The 16,823-nt window shown below is 34.9% G+C and overlaps 1 protein-coding gene across 1 annotated transcript in view; it reads left to right on the top strand.

Moving 5' to 3' along the window:
- CD109 (CD109 molecule) overlaps positions 1-16,823 on the top strand; it is a 156,467-nt gene that overhangs the window by 118,399 nt on the left and 21,245 nt on the right. The window contains exons 24-28 of the mRNA XM_051997274.1: positions 2,927-3,008; positions 4,360-4,588; positions 5,345-5,510; positions 14,587-14,777; positions 15,697-15,852. Coding sequence (XP_051853234.1) covers positions 2,927-3,008; positions 4,360-4,588; positions 5,345-5,510; positions 14,587-14,777; positions 15,697-15,852 — 824 coding nt within the window. The remainder of the gene's footprint in view (positions 1-2,926; positions 3,009-4,359; positions 4,589-5,344; positions 5,511-14,586; positions 14,778-15,696; positions 15,853-16,823) is intronic.

Genomic DNA, 16,823 nt, shown 5'->3' on the forward strand with positions numbered 1-16,823 from the left:
TTATAATTACATATTTTTTTCTAAAAATAAAACTGAATTAGATCTCTTGGAATAATATAAATAAACTCTACATTTTACATATATTTTATAAACTGGAACTATGACTATTCAATATTTGTAATTTAAAAATAAGCCATTCTTGTAGTTACATATATATGATGTCCTTTTCTTTTAGTGTTTTGTTTTTTAAATTAATTTTTTTCAGTTAAAAATATTTTTTCTTCTTCTCCCCTCTCTGGGAAAAAAAGGCAAACAAAATCCTTGTAATAAATTTGAATAGTCAAACAGAACAGAACAGAATATCAGCCATGAACAGTGATCAGTTAATATTCTGGAGGACTGATAAATGAATTTCTCCTTCTGACTATGCAGAATGAGACTTCATTTTGTTTTAAAAGAGATTTTCTTATATATGAAAGGTCAAAGATCTAAATCTCTTTTTTTTTCTTCTAAAAATGACATATTTGTAAGAGTATTTGTTTAAGCTGAGATACTCTGAGATAACTTTTAAAAAATTTAGGGGCATTTCAGAACAAGAATCTTTTGTAATTCATTGATCTTGTAAAATTAAGAATGGAGGTGAAAGAAATTTATTGATTTTTCCACCGAAATGAAAACATTAAATAATATTCCAAACTCTTTTTAGGAAGCTATGTGTTTTCTGTGGGCCACACTTTGAAGTGGTGAGGAGGTGTTGAAAAACAATGCCATAACACTCTGAGTTGTACCTAACTTTAAACAATTCTTTGGCCACCATTGAACTAAACTATTTTGTCAAAGTGAAATACAAATTAATGGTATTAAGTAAAGTGATATGTGTCCCAGAAACAATTTGCCTTCTTTTAAAGACTGAATTACTTATTTTTGGTCAAACTTTATAAAATCTCTTATATGGTTGGTTTTCATTTAAAAAAACTAAGTGGCTTTGTTGAGTCATTATTATGTTATTAAATCTTATATTCAGACTGTATTTTTTCCCCCATTTAATTCTTTGGCATAGGAGATCAATACTCTTAACATAATATATTTTGGCTAAAAATACTTACTGCATCAATGAATGAAGTAGGAAGGAATTGAAAATAAGCATTTATTAAGCACTTAGTTTTTTGCTAAGCACTATACTAAATACTTTATAAATATTATCTCTTTGGTAGAGAGATGCTATTATTATTAACATTTTACAGTTGAGAAAACTGAGGTAGCTAGAGATTAAATGTTTGCCCAGGGTCATAGGGTTAATCTGAGGCTGGATTTGATCTCAGGTCTTTCTTACACTAGATCCAATGTCTATCTACTGGACCACCTAGCTGCCTCTTTCATTGCTGAAAAAGAAAGAAAAAAAAAAGTCCACAAGGACTTTACAACAAAGTGTCTTAGATTTGTATTGCACATAGTTAATCTGTTAATTGGAGATTTCTCTCAGATATTTAATTTAGGGTTACGTTACTTAAAACTTAATTTTGTGAGTAATCAGAAAAAGTGTTTAGTTAATGTGTATTATCTTCTAAATAAAAGCAGAAAAGGAGAAGATTCTGGTTTTGTAGTCAGTTTTCAAAGTATGATCCTGAGACAAAAGGAAAAAAATACAAGTTCTTTATTAAAACCTATAAAGATCCCATTTACTACTTTTCTCCTTTTTTCCCCTTTGTCTCTTATTTCTACACTGATAGGTAGCACAGTGGATAGAGTGCCAGATCTGAATTCCAAAAGAGGATGAGTTTAGATCCTGCCTAAGATACTCTCTAACTATGTGATCCTGAGCAAGTCACTTAACCTTTGCTTACCTTAATCTCCTCATTTGTAAAATGGGGATAATAACAATGTTTACCTGCTAGGGATGTGTGAAACACTGTGTAAATCTTAAGATTTATACAAATGTTATGTATTATTATGATATATTTGAATAACTTCAAAGTTTTTTTTGGTAGAAAATTATTTTTTCTCTTTTCTAACTTAGCTTGAATCTTTTTTCCTTCTCTGTTCAGAGCCATAATCCTATGGCATCACCACAGAGAAACATTAGCTGTGTCTTTTTGCATGAACATTTTCCAAAGAATTAATTGACCACCATAAATACCAATAGACCAAAACTGATTTAGAGAGGAAATAAAATAATTCTACTTATATTGCTTAATATAGAATTCTCCCACATTCAGATGTCAATAGGGAATATTTTCCCTCCAGGTTATGTTTTTCTGGTTGCTGTCACCCATGATCATAGCTCAACATTTACATTCCCTATTCCAGCTAAATAAGCAAAGGAAGTTTACTTCAGAACTGGAGAATTCATTATTTTATTTTCTTTGTGCTGCCTTTCTCTGGCAGAGGATTGGTGGTAGTTGTTGGTGTAGAGTCCTGGAGGTCAGCCACCTGAGAGGTAATTTTCATGAGAACTGATCTCATCTCCATGATCTCATCCCCATGACCAATTTTTACAATATCTCATACTTGGAACAATAGTTGTTGATAGGATTTGTGCCGTTAGAGGGCATACTGTCCTTTTTTATTCTGGATAGGTCATTCTAATTACAGGAATGTTTTCCATAGTTTACATGAGTCCCAAAATATTTCCATGTTTTTCAAGATTAAAAAGTTACAGTTCAGTTGTGGCCATTCATATAATGAAGCATTGAGGAGAGCCTGTATAATGGTTGAAATACTGGTTTGTAAATCAAAGGTCTGTTCTTATTCAGAGTTCCATTGTCAATCACATTTGTGATATTAAGAAAGTTATTTAAAAACTTGAGATCTTTAGTATTTTCATGACTCACTTCCCCTATTCTACTACATTTTGATTTCCTGTATTTGCTACATAAATACTTCATGCCTTTTCCTTTTCTTTCTTCTGCTCTTATTTTCTTTATGAGAAAATACTGACTATGAAGTTAATAATACTGAACATCCTTGTCTCTTTTCATGTCTTCAGGCTACCAAAGAGAACTTCTATACCAAAGGGATGATGGTTCTTTTAGTGCTTTTGGAAATAATGATCCTTTTGGGAGCACATGGTATGTATGTTTACCAGCAAAATTAATCTATATCTTAGATCAGGAACACATAACTCAGATAGTTCAATGAGATGAAAATGTTCAAGAAATTGGCAGACATTTCTCAATGGGATGTCTTCCAGCTTAATTTTCATCAGAACCATTGCCCAATTTTGAAGTAATTCTCCTGTAGGCAGTAGCCTAGGCAATTCTGAAGAAAGCCACTTTCATCTTTTTGGAAGATGAGTAATAATTTTGTCACTGTGGATGAAGTTACATGGAATGCTTTGAGGTGATTGTACATCTGATAGGAACAATTTGTGAGAATGTAATAAAAGGACAGGATGGTCTGTCTTAATTCTTTAAAGTTTCATATTATGAAATAAAATTCAGCATAAAGTTATCTGATTAAATTTGCCATAGTAATAGATTGAGCTCCTGAGTTTGTCACTGGGAGATGGAATTAAAATGTTGATTATGATGCCTTCTCCATTTTCTTGCTATAACCAATGATAACAGATCCAGTTTTAGATGATGTTATCTCTGGATGACTTAACTGATTCTTATTGTAGCTTTATACATCTATAGCTGGGAAGTGGCATCCAGCTCTCTCATTTTACAGATCATGAAATCAAAACTCAAAGATATAAAGTTCATCCATTCAATAAACATTATTAAGTGCTTTAAATGCAGGAAATATAAAAAGAGGTAAAAAAATAGTCCCTTAACTCAAGAGCATTATAATCTAATGGAGAGACAAAACTTGTCCAGATGAGGTGGCCTTTTAATCCAGGTTTTCCTAACTCTAAGTCCAGTCCCTAAACACTGTCCTTTATTGCCTCTTCTTTTTCAGTATCCCATTTCCCTTTTTCTTTTGAAATTTGTAGAGCATAACTGGTCACTTCTTCATTATTATTTCACTTGACATCCTACTTCTACTAAACTTGATGACCTGAAGAAGAGGATATTATCATTGTTGTTTTTCCTCAAAAGTAATACATTCAGATAACAGTAATAAAAAAGTAATGTAATTTGATTCTGGGCTATAAATAATGAAAACCTTAGTTGATTTCTGCAGATATAAGATAGAATACAACATTTTTATTCTTCCTGAATAAATTGCTACAGTATTTCACAAATAAAATATGAATTTCATTCAAATGTATGTATTTTTTGGTAATAAAAATAGTAAATATATTTCTACTTATAGGACATTTTATTCATTGGATATGGGTGTATAGAATTCATAGGACATAGGTTCCCAAAGCATCAATACTTTGTTATTTTCTTCTTTGATTTGTATTCTGTATGAGAAAAAAATCATTCATAACATATATTTTATTTTAAGAGTTCTGTTTTCTTCCACATCTAGGTTATCAGCTTTTGTCCTAAGATGTTTTCTTCAAGCTTCTCCTTACATAGATATTGATCAGGATGTGATACACAGAACATATTCCTGGCTTAAGAAACATAGGAAACCTAATGGTGAATTCTGGGAACCAGGAAGAGTGATCCATAGTGACCTTCAAGGTGGCAATAATAGTCCAATTACTCTTACAGCCTATATTCTGACATCCCTCTTAGGCTATCAGAAATACCAGGTATTTAACTTTTTGTTGTATTTGAATAAGTGAAATAACAAGGAAGGGATATTTCAGGCTCCAGAGATTCAGTTATTTTGCTTCCTATATCTATATCTAAGGAACCCAGTTTGGACCTATACTACTTTGCTTCCATGTTCCAACAATCCACTAGATAGGTCAGTGTCGGGAGTAGCCAAAGAAGTTCTGTTAATTATATTCTTTAAAAAAAAACAAAACTTACATGTACCATTAATATGTTAACAAATATTTTATCATTTAACAGGAATAGGTTTTTTTTTTTTTAAATGAACGTTATCTACTTTGGTAAAAACATTTTCCTAATTATTTGGCTAATGATTTTCTTATTTATATATGTGTGTGGACAAATAGTTGGTACAGAAGATACAGTGCTGAGCCTGAATCATTGATCACCTTTTAGGTTCCCATCACTGCACTAAGTGTGATAGATCAATTTTGTCTCCTGAATTTATAATGTTCATTCCTGAAATTGAATCATGTGCTATTCTACCCAAGTACAAACCCAACTTTTACTTCAGGTCAGCAGTTTTCTGGAAATTCACTAACATTCTGTTAAAAATAAACAATTGTTTATTTTTTCAGTAATCCTTCTTTCTTTGGAGGACAAAGCCTAATTACCTGTTATTGTGAAAGTTAATTACACATTTTAAAAATGACAATGTGTCAGGTTCCTAAGTATCATCAGGGTTTGTTATTTAAATAAGACAATATCCTAATATCTCCGTGTTTGTCTAGGCTTCTATGGATATGAGAGCCTCTGTTAACTTTTTGGAGTCCCACTTCAGGGAAGGTGTTTCAGATAACTATACTCTAGCTCTCATAAGTTATGCATTATCATCTGTGGACAGTTCTGAAGGGAAAGCAGCTCTGGATATGTTGAATCAGAGAGCAGAACATAAAGGTAAGTGTATTCTTTTATTATTTATAGATTGTGATTTCTTTGTTGCAGGGAACACTGGGTTTAGCTCTGTCTGTGTTCAGTGAACTGAAAATTAATGGACTTGCTTGCCTAAGATTTTCTGATTTGAAGAATGCATAGCATAGTGAATAGGTGGATTTGGTGTCATAATGATCTGGATTCAAATCTTTCATCAGCTATTTACAAACTGTAAAAACCCTTAATTTCTGCAACTATAAAATGGAATCATAATAGCCCTACCTGCTAGGATTGTGAGGATCGAATGAAATTAAGAGTTTTTTAAACCTTAAGGTGTTATATAATTATTAACTCTTATTATTATTAGAAAATGGAGAGGTTTGAGTTTGATGGTTTCCAAAGTCCCTTTGGGGCAGTTGGGTGGGACAGTAGTTATCATAACAGATCAGGAAGATTCACCTTTCTGAATTCAGATCTGGCTTCACACACTTTCTAGCTATGTGACCCTGGGCAAGTTAATTAACCCTGTTTGCCTCAGTTTCCTCATTTGTAAAATGAGTTGGAGAAAGAAAAGGCAAACTATTCCAATATCTTTGCTAAGAAAACCCTGAATAGGGTCATGAAGAATAAGATGTGACTGACTGATTAAATAACAATAATACTTACATTATTTTAAAGATGATAGATGCTGAGATTATTGAAGTGAGTTTTTACCATTTTGACTATTTGATGTCTCCTACAAGGTGACCCAGATGTTATGCATCCATTAAGCTCCTCTCTCCTCTGTCTTCTGTAAACCTCTTTCAACCAGAATACCATCAAATCTAAACATATATTTTAATGTCAGTCTATAAGCAATCTAATATCCAAAGGAGTATTGTGGAAACATCATACGTACTAATTCTAAATTTTGCCAATTTAAATAAAGGATAATCTCATAAAGTCGGTAGACACTTGTAAGATTTCACAGAACATTGTATCATCATCATCACCATCAACTATAACAATAGTCAAGTGGTAAACATTAATTAAACACCTGTATATACCAGCCACTTTGTATTGAAAGAAAGTCAAAACCAGAGTCCCTACTCTCAAGGAGCTCTCAGTCTAAGAGGGAAGACAATATACAAAGGAAGCTAAAAAGGAGAGGCTACCCCAGTCTATCCTAGAATGAGAAGCAGAAAGAAATTTGAAGGTCATAAAGTTTAAACCTTCTCCCCATTCTCTATTATATAGGTGAGGAAACAGATCTAGAGTGATTAAGTGACTTTTTGACAGGCACTCAGCTAGTAAATATCTGAGGGAGTTTTGAACCTCAGTTACTCCAAATCCAGTAGACTTTCTGATATAGCAGGCTGACTTCCAAATGTTTCTGCTGAAGCAGAAAGAATCCTTGTTATTTCTTTCAGTAGAGCTGAAAGACCTACTCTTTGGCTTAGATGTAGCTCTAGATTGATTGATTGATATAGCTACTAATTCAAATAGTTCCTTCATTGTTTGGAAGATGGATAGGAAGAACTCCATAGGGAGAACCTTATCCTCTCATGGATATGTGGCATAAGAATTTTTTGTGTGTAGTGACAATTGGGATTAAGTGACTTGCCCAGGGTCACACAGTGAGGAAGTGTTAAGTGACTGAGGCAATATTTGAATTCAGATCCTTCTGACTCCAAGGCCAGTGTTCTAAACATTGTATGCCATTTATCTGCCCCTGTGGCATAAGAATTTTTAGGAGAATTTTACAAGATTAGGGGCACATTGATGAATTTTACTGAAGGTGTGGGGCAATAGTTTATAATTCTATTACCATGACTTTTTAAGAATGAAATATGATAGATAAGTCATATAGAATTTTAAAACTGGGGACTTCCGGTTAAGATGGCGGAGAGGAGGCTCACAGTTGCATAAGCTCCGCGCTTTCTCTCACTATCCACTTCATTACAAGCCTCTGAATCAATGCTTGACTGAAAAAAACCCACAAAAAGTTACCAAGAGAAGCCATCCTTGAGATCCGCCAAGAAAGGTCTGTCTTTACTGGAGGGCTGGGGCGGTTTTAGATCGGGCGCAGGCTGAGGGCAGCGGCAGTGAGAGCACGGGAGCAGAGCTGAGAGGGGGTGGGGAGTGATCGTAGCCGTCTCTGTGGGGAGAGCTTCGCTACAGGTTTGGAATCTGCAGCAAGTCAACAGCCCAGCAGAGAAGCTAAAAACACCGGGGCTGAAGAATACAACCGCAAACAGCTGGAGTCTCTCAGGACCTGGCCGCCCCCCCCCTTCCCCCCCCTCAGTGACTCAGCACGCTTTGGGATCTCAGAGCGCAGGCGCAGCACAGTCCTGCTAGTGCCTCACTGCTGCCACCTGCAGTCTGTAGAGGAAGCTCGATAACACACCCAGCCCCCCCCCCCAAAGAAAGACTCCAGTTTTTTCTGTTTTTCTTTGGTAGTTTATCTCTGATTAATAGACAGAATGAGCAAGAAGCTGAAGAGGACTTTAACCCTTGACAGCTTCTATACAGATAGAGAGCAGACTCTAAATCCTGAGGAGACTAAAAACAGGCAGTCCCCAGGTGATTCCCCAAAGGAGGAAATCATCTGTTCCTCAGCACAGATGAACCTCATAGAAGTGATTAAAAAGGCTCTCACAAGGGAGCTAGAAGAAAAATGGGGAAAGCAGAGTGAGGCTTGGCAAAAGGAGAGGGAGGCTTGGGAAAAGGAGAGGGAGGCTTGGCAAAAGAGCCTGGAGAAAGTTAAAGAGAGAGTGGATAAAGAAGTAAAATCCTTGAAAAATAGGATTAGTGAACTGGAAACAGAAAACAGCTCTCTAAAAAACAAAATGGGCGAAATGGAAAAAAATTCCACAGAACAAAAGAACTCAATTGGACAATTAGAGAAAGATTTTAAAAAAGTGAGTGAAGAGAATACTTCACTGAAAATCAGAATTGAACAAGTGGAATTGAATGACTCGAGGAGACAAGAAGAATCAGTCAAGCAAATCCAAAAAAATCAAACAATGGAGAAAAATGTGAAATACCTTCTGGGGAAGACAACAGACCTGGAAAACAGATCCAGGAGAGACAATCTGAGAATCATTGGACTCCCAGAAAAACATGATGAAAAAAAGAGCCTGGACACTGTCTTCCAGGAAATTATCAAAGAGAACTGCCCAGAAGTCATAGGAACAGAGGAAAAAATAAACATTGAAAGGATTCATCGATCACCCACTGAAAGGGATCCTAAAATCAAAACACCAAGGAATATAGTGGCCAAATGCCAGAACCCTCAGGTGAAAGAAAAAATATTGCAAGCGGCTAGAAAAACCCAATTCAAGTATCAAGGAGCCACAATAAGGATCACCCAGGATCTGGCAGCATCCACATTAAAAGATCGAAGGGCCTGGAATATGATATTCCGAAAGGCTAAGGAACTTGGTATGCAACCAAAAATAACTTACCCAGCGAGAATGAGCATCTTTTTCCAGGGAAGAAGATGGACATTCAACGAAGTAAGCGAATTTCATCTATTTCTGATGAAAAAACCAGAACTTAACAAAAAGTTTGATCTACAAATATAGAACTCAAGAGAAATCTAAAAAGGTAAAGATTAATCTTGGGAACTATATTTTGACTATATAGATGTATAAAGAATACATGTATACCTTGTTCTAGAAATTGATGTGGAAAGGACATTGTACCAGAAAAAGGGTAAAGTGGGGGTAGTACATCTCATGAAGAGGCATAGGAAACCTATTATATCTGAGAGAAAGAATGGAGGGGGATGAATATAGTGGGTATCTTACTGCCTTCAGAATTGGCTTTAAGTGAAAAATCTTAAGACATATTCAATCTATGGTGAAACTTCTCCCATCTCATTGAAAAGTGAGAAGGGAAAAGTGGAAAGGGAAGGAATAAGCTAAGCGGAAGGGAATACAGGAACTGGGAGGGAAAGGGGTAAGATAGGGGGAGGAACTCTAAGGCAGGGGGAGGGACACTAAAAAGGGAGGGCTGTGAGAAGCAAGGGGTGCTCACAAGCTTAATACTTGGAAGGGGGGGAAAGGGGAAAGAAGGGAGGAAAGCATAAACCGGGGTTAACAAGATGGCAAGTAATACAGAATTGGTCATTCTAACCATAAACGTGAACGGGGTAAACTCCCCCATAAAGAGGAAGCGGTTAGCAGAATGGATTAAAAGCCAGAATCCTACAATATGTTGTTTACAGGAAACACACCTGAAGCGGGGAGATACATGCAGGTTAAAGGTAAAAGGTTGGAGCAAAATCTACTATGCTTCAGGTGAAGTCAAAAAAGCAGGGGTAGCCATCCTGATCTCAGATCAAGCTAAAGCAAAAATTGACCTAATTAAAAGAGATAAGGAAGGACACTATATCTTGCTAAAGGGTAGCATGGATAATGAAGCACTATCTATATTAAACATATATGCACCAAGTGGGGTAGCATCTAAATTCTTAAAAGAGAAACTAAGAGAGCTGCAAGAAGAAATAGACAGTAAAACTATAATAGTGGGAGATCTTAACCTTGCACTCTCAGAATTAGATAAATCAAACCAGAAAATATATAAGAAAGAAGTCAAAGAGGTAAACAGAATACTAGAAAAGCTAGATATGATAGATCTCTGGAGAAAATGTAATGGAGACAGAAAGGAATACACTTTCTTTTCAGCAGTTCATGGAACCTATACAAAAATTGACCATATATTAGGACATAAAAACCTCAAACTCAAATGTAGTAAGGCAGAAATAGTAAATGCATCCTTTTCAGACCACGATGCAATGAAAATTACATTCAACAAAAAAGCAGGGGGAAGTAGACCAAAAAATAATTGGAAACTAAATAATCTCATACTAAAGAATGATTGGGTAAAACAGCAAATCATAGACATAATTAATAACTTCACCCAAGAAAACGATAATAATGAGACATCATACCAAAATGTATGGGATGCAGCCAAAGCGGTAATAAGGGGAAATTTCATATCTCTAGAGGCCTATTTGTATAAAATAGAGAAAGAGAAGGTCAATGAATTGGGTTTGCAATTAAAAATGCTAGAAAAGGAACAAATTAAAAACCCCCAGTCAAACACTAAACTTGAAATTCTAAAAGTAAAAGGTGAGATCAATAAAATTGAAAGTAAAAAAACTATTGAATTGATTAATAAAACTAAGAGTTGGTTCTATGAAAAAACCAACAAAATAGACAAACCCTTAGTAAATCTGATTAAAAAAAGGAAAGAGGAAAATCAAATTGTTAGTCTTAAAAATGAAAAGGGAGAACTCACCACTAACGAAGAGGAAATTAGAGCAATAATTAGGAGTTACTTTGCCCAACTTTATGCCAATAAATTCGACAACTTAAATGAAATAGAAAAATACCTCCAAAAATACAGCTTGCCCAAACTAACAGAGGAAGAAGTAAATATCCTAAACAGTCCCATCTCAGAAAAAGAAATAGAACAAACTATCAATCAACTCCCTAAGAAAAAATCCCCAGGACCAGATGGATTTACATGTGAATTCTACCAAACATTTAAAGAACAATTAACTCCAATGTTATATAAACTATTTGAAAAAATAGGGATTGAAGGAGTCCTACCAAACTCCTTTTATGACACAGATATGGTACTGATACCTAAACCAGGTAGGCTGAAAACAGAGAAAGAAAATTATAGACCAATCTCCCTAATGAATATTGATGCTAAAATCTTAAATAAAATATTAGCAAAAAGATTACAGAAAATTGTCACCAGGATAATACACTATGACCAAGTAGGATTTATACCAGGAATGCAGGGCTGGTTCAATATTAGGAAAACTATTAACATAATTGACTATATCAATAACCAAACAAACAAAAACCACATGATCATCTCAATAGATGCAGAAAAAGCATTTGATAAAATCCAACATCCATTCCTAATAAAAACACTTGAGAGCATAGGAATAAATGGACTTTTCCTTAAAATAGTCAGGAGCATATATTTAAAACCATCAGTAAGCATCATATGCAATGGGGAAAAACTGGAATCTTTCCCAGTAAGATCTGGAGTGAAGCAAGGTTGCCCACTATCACCATTATTATTTAATATCGTATTAGAAACACTAGCCTCGGCAATAAGAGTCGAGAAAGATATAAAAGGAATTAGAGTAGGCAATGAGGAAACCAAACTATCACTCTTTGCAGATGATATGATGGTATACCTAGAGAACCCCAGAGATTCTACCAAAAAGCTATTGGAAATAATTCATAATTTTAGCAAAGTAGCTGGCTACAAAATAAATCCCCATAAATCCTCAGCATTTTTATACATCACCAACAAAACCCAACAGCAAGAGATACAAAGAGAAATTCCATTCAGAATAACTGTTGATACCATAAAATATTTGGGAATCTATCTACCAAAGGAAAGTCAGGAATTATATGAGCAAAATTATAAAAAAGTCTCCACACAAATAAAGTCAGACTTAAATAATTGGAAAAATATTAAGTGCTCTTGGATCGGCCGAGCGAACATAATAAAGATGACAATACTCCCTAAACTAATCTATTTATTTAGTGCTATACCAATCAGACTTCCAAGAAAATATTTTATTGATCTAGAAAAAATAACAACAAAATTCATATGGAACAATAAAAAGTCGAGAATCTCAAGGGAATTAATGAAAAAAAAATCAAATGAAGGTGGCCTAGCTGTACCTGATCTAAAATTATATTATAAAGCAGCAGTCACCAAAACCATTTGGTATTGGCTAAGAAATAGATTAGTGGATCAGTGGAAAAGGCTAGGCTCACAAGACAGAATAGTCAACTATAGCAATCTAGTGTTTGACAAACCCAAAGCCCCTAACTTCTGGGAAAAGAATTCATTATTTGATAAAAACTGCTGGGATAATTGGAAATTAGTATGGCAGAAATTAGGCATGGACCCACACTTAACACCATATACCAAGATAAGATCAAAATGGGTCTATGACCTAGGCATAAAGAACGAGACTATAAATAAATTAGAGGAACATAGAATAGTTTATCTCTCAGACTTGTGGAGGAGAAAGAAATTTGTGACCAAAGATGAACTAGAGACCATTACTGATCACAGAATAGAAAATTTCGATTACATCAAATTAAAAAGCCTTTGTACAAATAAAACTAATGCAAACAAGATTAGAAGGGAAGCAACAAACTGGGAAAACATTCTCACAGTTAAAGGTTCTGATAAAGGCCTCGTTTCCAAAATATATAGAGAACTGACTCAAATTTATAAGAAATCAAGCCATTCTCCAATTGATAAATGGTCAAAGGATATGAACAGACAATTTTCAGAGGATGAGATTGAAACTATTACCACTCATATGAAAGAGTGTTCCAAATCATTATTGATCAGAGAAATGCAAATTAAGACAACTCTGAGATACCACTACACACCTGTCAGATTGGCTAAGATGACAGGAAAAAATAATGATGAATGTTGGAGGGGATGCGGGAAAACTGGGACACTAATGCATTGTTGGTGGAGTTGTGAACGAATCCAACCATTCTGGAGAGCAATCTGGAATTATGCCCAAAAAATTATCAAAATGTGCATATCCTTTGATCCAGCAGTGTTTCTATTGGGCTTATATCCCAAAGAAATACTAAAGAAGGGAAAGGGACCTGTATGTGCCAAAATGTTTGTAGCAGCCCTGTTTGTAGTGGCTAGAAACTGGAAAATGAATGGATGCCCATCAATTGGAGAATGGCTGGGTAAATTGTGGTATATGAATGTTATGGAATATTATTGTTCTGTAAGAAATGACCAGCAGGATGAATACAGAGAGGCTTGGAGAGACCTACATGAACTGATGCTAAGTGAAATGAGCAGAACCAGGAGATCATTATACACTTCGACAACGATATTGTATGAGGTCATATTTTGATGGAAGTGGATTTCTTTGACAAAGAGACCTGAGTTTCAATTGATAAATGACGGACAAAAGCAGCTACACCCAAAGAAAGAACACTGGGAAACGAATGTGAACTATCTGCATTTTTGTTTCTCTTCCCGGATTATTTATACCTTCTGAATCCAATTCTCCCTACGCAACAAGAGAACTGTTCGGTTCTGCAAACATATATTGTATCTAGGATATACTGCAACATATCCAACATATAAAGGACTGCTTGCCATCTAGGGGAGGGGGTGGAGGGAGGGAGGGGAAAAAAATCGGAACAGAAATGAGTGTAAATATAATGTAATTATTAAATAAAAAAATTAAAAAAAAAAAGAATTTTAAAACTAATAAAGTTCGTAGCTGTTATCTAGATCTCTCTTTATTTGGAGAAACTTAGGCTTAGGGAGGGTAAATGACTGGTCTGACTTCATACAGCTAATTAATGATACAACTGGGACAGTTCAGATTTCAAAACACTTCGTTTAGGCTTCTTTCCATTACTTCACACTGACTCCTAAAGTACTTTTAGAAAGGCATATCCAAATGAGTTGTGTGCTTTACTTTCTGCATAAGGTATACATTCTTCTTTTTCTCTTCCTCCTCTTCTTTCTCCTCCTCCTCCTCTTCCTTCTTTCTTCTTCTCCTCTTTCTTTTCCCTCTTATTTCTTCTTCTTCCTCCTCCTTCTTCTTTTTCTTCTATCAATGTCTTTTGTTTTAAAATCACCTTAATTTCTGAATATAACCTTCCTCATCCTTTCCTTTGTGATCCTACCCTTGTAACAAAGATTAAGCAAAAAATTGGGGGTGGGAGGAACCAGTTCACCAAAACTAACCAGATGTACTGACCATGTCTGATATATAATTTCTTTAAAAAAATTCAATTTAATTTTCAGTTTTGAATCCTCTTTCTTTCACTTCCCTATGTTCTACTTATTGAGAAAGCAAGAAAAACAAAGGCCATTACAGATATTTATAATCATGCAAAACAAATTCTGCATCAGCCATATTTTTGAAAAAATGCCTTATTTTGCATTCTGAGTTCATCACCTCCCTATTTGGAGGTAATTAGTATGATTAAAACTCTTCTTAACAAATACAGATTGAAGATGGGCTTAATATCCAGCCTTCTCCTACCGCTGTATATCTTGATGCTTTGTTCTCTTGCAGGAGGTATGCAATTCTGGGAGTCCTCAGTATCCAAACTTTCTGAATCTTGGCAGCCGAGTTCCTTGGACATTGAGGTTGCAGCCTATGCATTATTGTCACACTTCCTGCAAAATCGGATGGCAGAAGGAATGCCCATTATGAAGTGGTTAAGCAAGCAGAGAAATAGTCTGGGAGGTTATTCCTCTACTCAGGTTAGAGCTGATAAAATATTTTCTGAAAATATACTTTGCGTGTGTTTGTGTGTTCATGTTTGTGTGTGTGTGTGTAAAGGTGTTACATGCTGTTCTTAAAAAAAATAGGATTTTGGGCTTTATGGAATTCTGTGCCTATAAAGAAATGGAAGTTATTTTCACCAAGCCATATATGAAGACATTTTATAATTATCATTTTATAGTTACATGATGTCTCTATTGAGTGGGATATAAAGCTTCCATGCTTTGAGATTCCATCTTAAGATTTTCTTTGGTAAAATTAGGGTTTTAATCTTTATGAGTGGAAGTATCTATTGGGTTTGTGTTTCTTTTCCACTTTCACATTTCCCCCTATTCAATATGGTAAATTTAACATCTGGTTTCTTATAGAATATGTATTAACTGGTTGACTGGTTGATTGATGGCTTTAAAATAAACAATTTAAGGCTTTGTGATAAGAGACTATAGAGGTTATTTTACAATAAACATTCTTAAAGTCCTTTATCCTTTACAGCTGCTTTTTGTTAAGGACATAGGATTTTTCAGCACAAACAAGTCAACCAAAAGCCCCTAGTTGTTTCTGGTACTCTATCACCTCCTTAGTTCTTCAATGCTATTTAAACACAGCTGGATCACTTTAATAAGAAAGGTGGAGAAGCTGACTTAGGTGTATCTGATTGGTTCCTTACCTCTGATGTTACAGGAGATAATTAGCTAGTCATCTAGGGAGCTTTTTTCTCATCTAATATACATTTACAAGGAATTGTCTTATTATCCTAGTAATTGTTATTTTTTACAGGAAAAAAAAAGTAATTTACAATGCAATAGTAAAAATTTCCTTTAGTTATTGGGAAAAAATCAGAATCCTTTAACTGCTGTGTTTTTACTCTATAAATTATTTCTTCCTTTCCTCCACCAGGATACTATTGTGGCCTTGCATGCTTTATCTACATTTGCAGCTCTCACTACCACTGGAGAGACAGACATGAGAGTAACTGTTACTGGCCCTAGTGTGACAACACCAACAGAGTTTCCAATTAACACTAAAAACCGTTTTCTTCTCCAGACAGCAGAGGTAAGTAATGAAGAATATATGCCCACTGGAAAATTATTTAAAATTGTATAGAGAATGCATTAAGCTGGAGAAATTCTCTTTTGATCATTTATCATTTGTTTTAATCATAAAATAGATGAGCTGATTTTAGATAAGTAAATATAGGTGTTGAATCTATGAAATATTATACTCAGAACCCTGGATTTAAAAAAAAAAGCAGCAGAATGCCCACCATTGGGTGAATGTTTGGGAACTCAAATTAGGAAAAAGAAGTAGGATAAGGGAGAATATGTTCTTGGCTGGAGAAGAAAGCAGATGAGCCAGGAGAGGAAGAAAACAGCAGTGAAACCACTTGGTTAAAAAAGGATCTCTTAGACTGATGCTCTAACTTTTAGGCATGGTGTATGAAGTATCATGCAAGACAGTGGGGATATTATAAATCAACAACAAAGCTCTGCCTTCAAGAAGCATATTTTATGCTTCACTTTCCCCTTTTCTGTCCACTTTAACATGGTCTTGTACTCTAGCCTGGGAGTAAGGATAACAGTCTCAGGATCTTGGAAAATTAAAGTAGGAAAAGGAAAACGAGGGATGAAGTGAAGTCCAATATGAGATGAATTATATCATCATGCTTCAGGGATATCTCACCATTTAGGACAGAAAGATAAAATTCCTACTGAACTTTTTTTTTAAGGCAGAGTGAGTAGGCACTTCAAATGAACAACTTTCAATCACTAGAGAGCTTGATTTACCTTTCTACCTCTACTTACACTTAAAGAAATAAGGAAATAGGAGCTAGAAGTCACAGTTAGGTAAGAACTTCTTATTGTTCATCCTTTGTTCTTTAAGAAGAGCAAAGATTAAAAAAAAAGTTTTTAAAAAAAAGTTGGTGGAGAGGATGATTATCTGTTGGAATCTTTACAAAGTGTAAAGTCATTAGAGTTGATAGAATAATTATCTAATTTAGCATGATTCAGTTTCATTGATCTGAT

This window comes from Antechinus flavipes, chromosome 4, assembly GCF_016432865.1.
Source record: "Antechinus flavipes isolate AdamAnt ecotype Samford, QLD, Australia chromosome 4, AdamAnt_v2, whole genome shotgun sequence".
Lineage (NCBI taxonomy): Eukaryota > Metazoa > Chordata > Mammalia > Dasyuromorphia > Dasyuridae > Antechinus > Antechinus flavipes.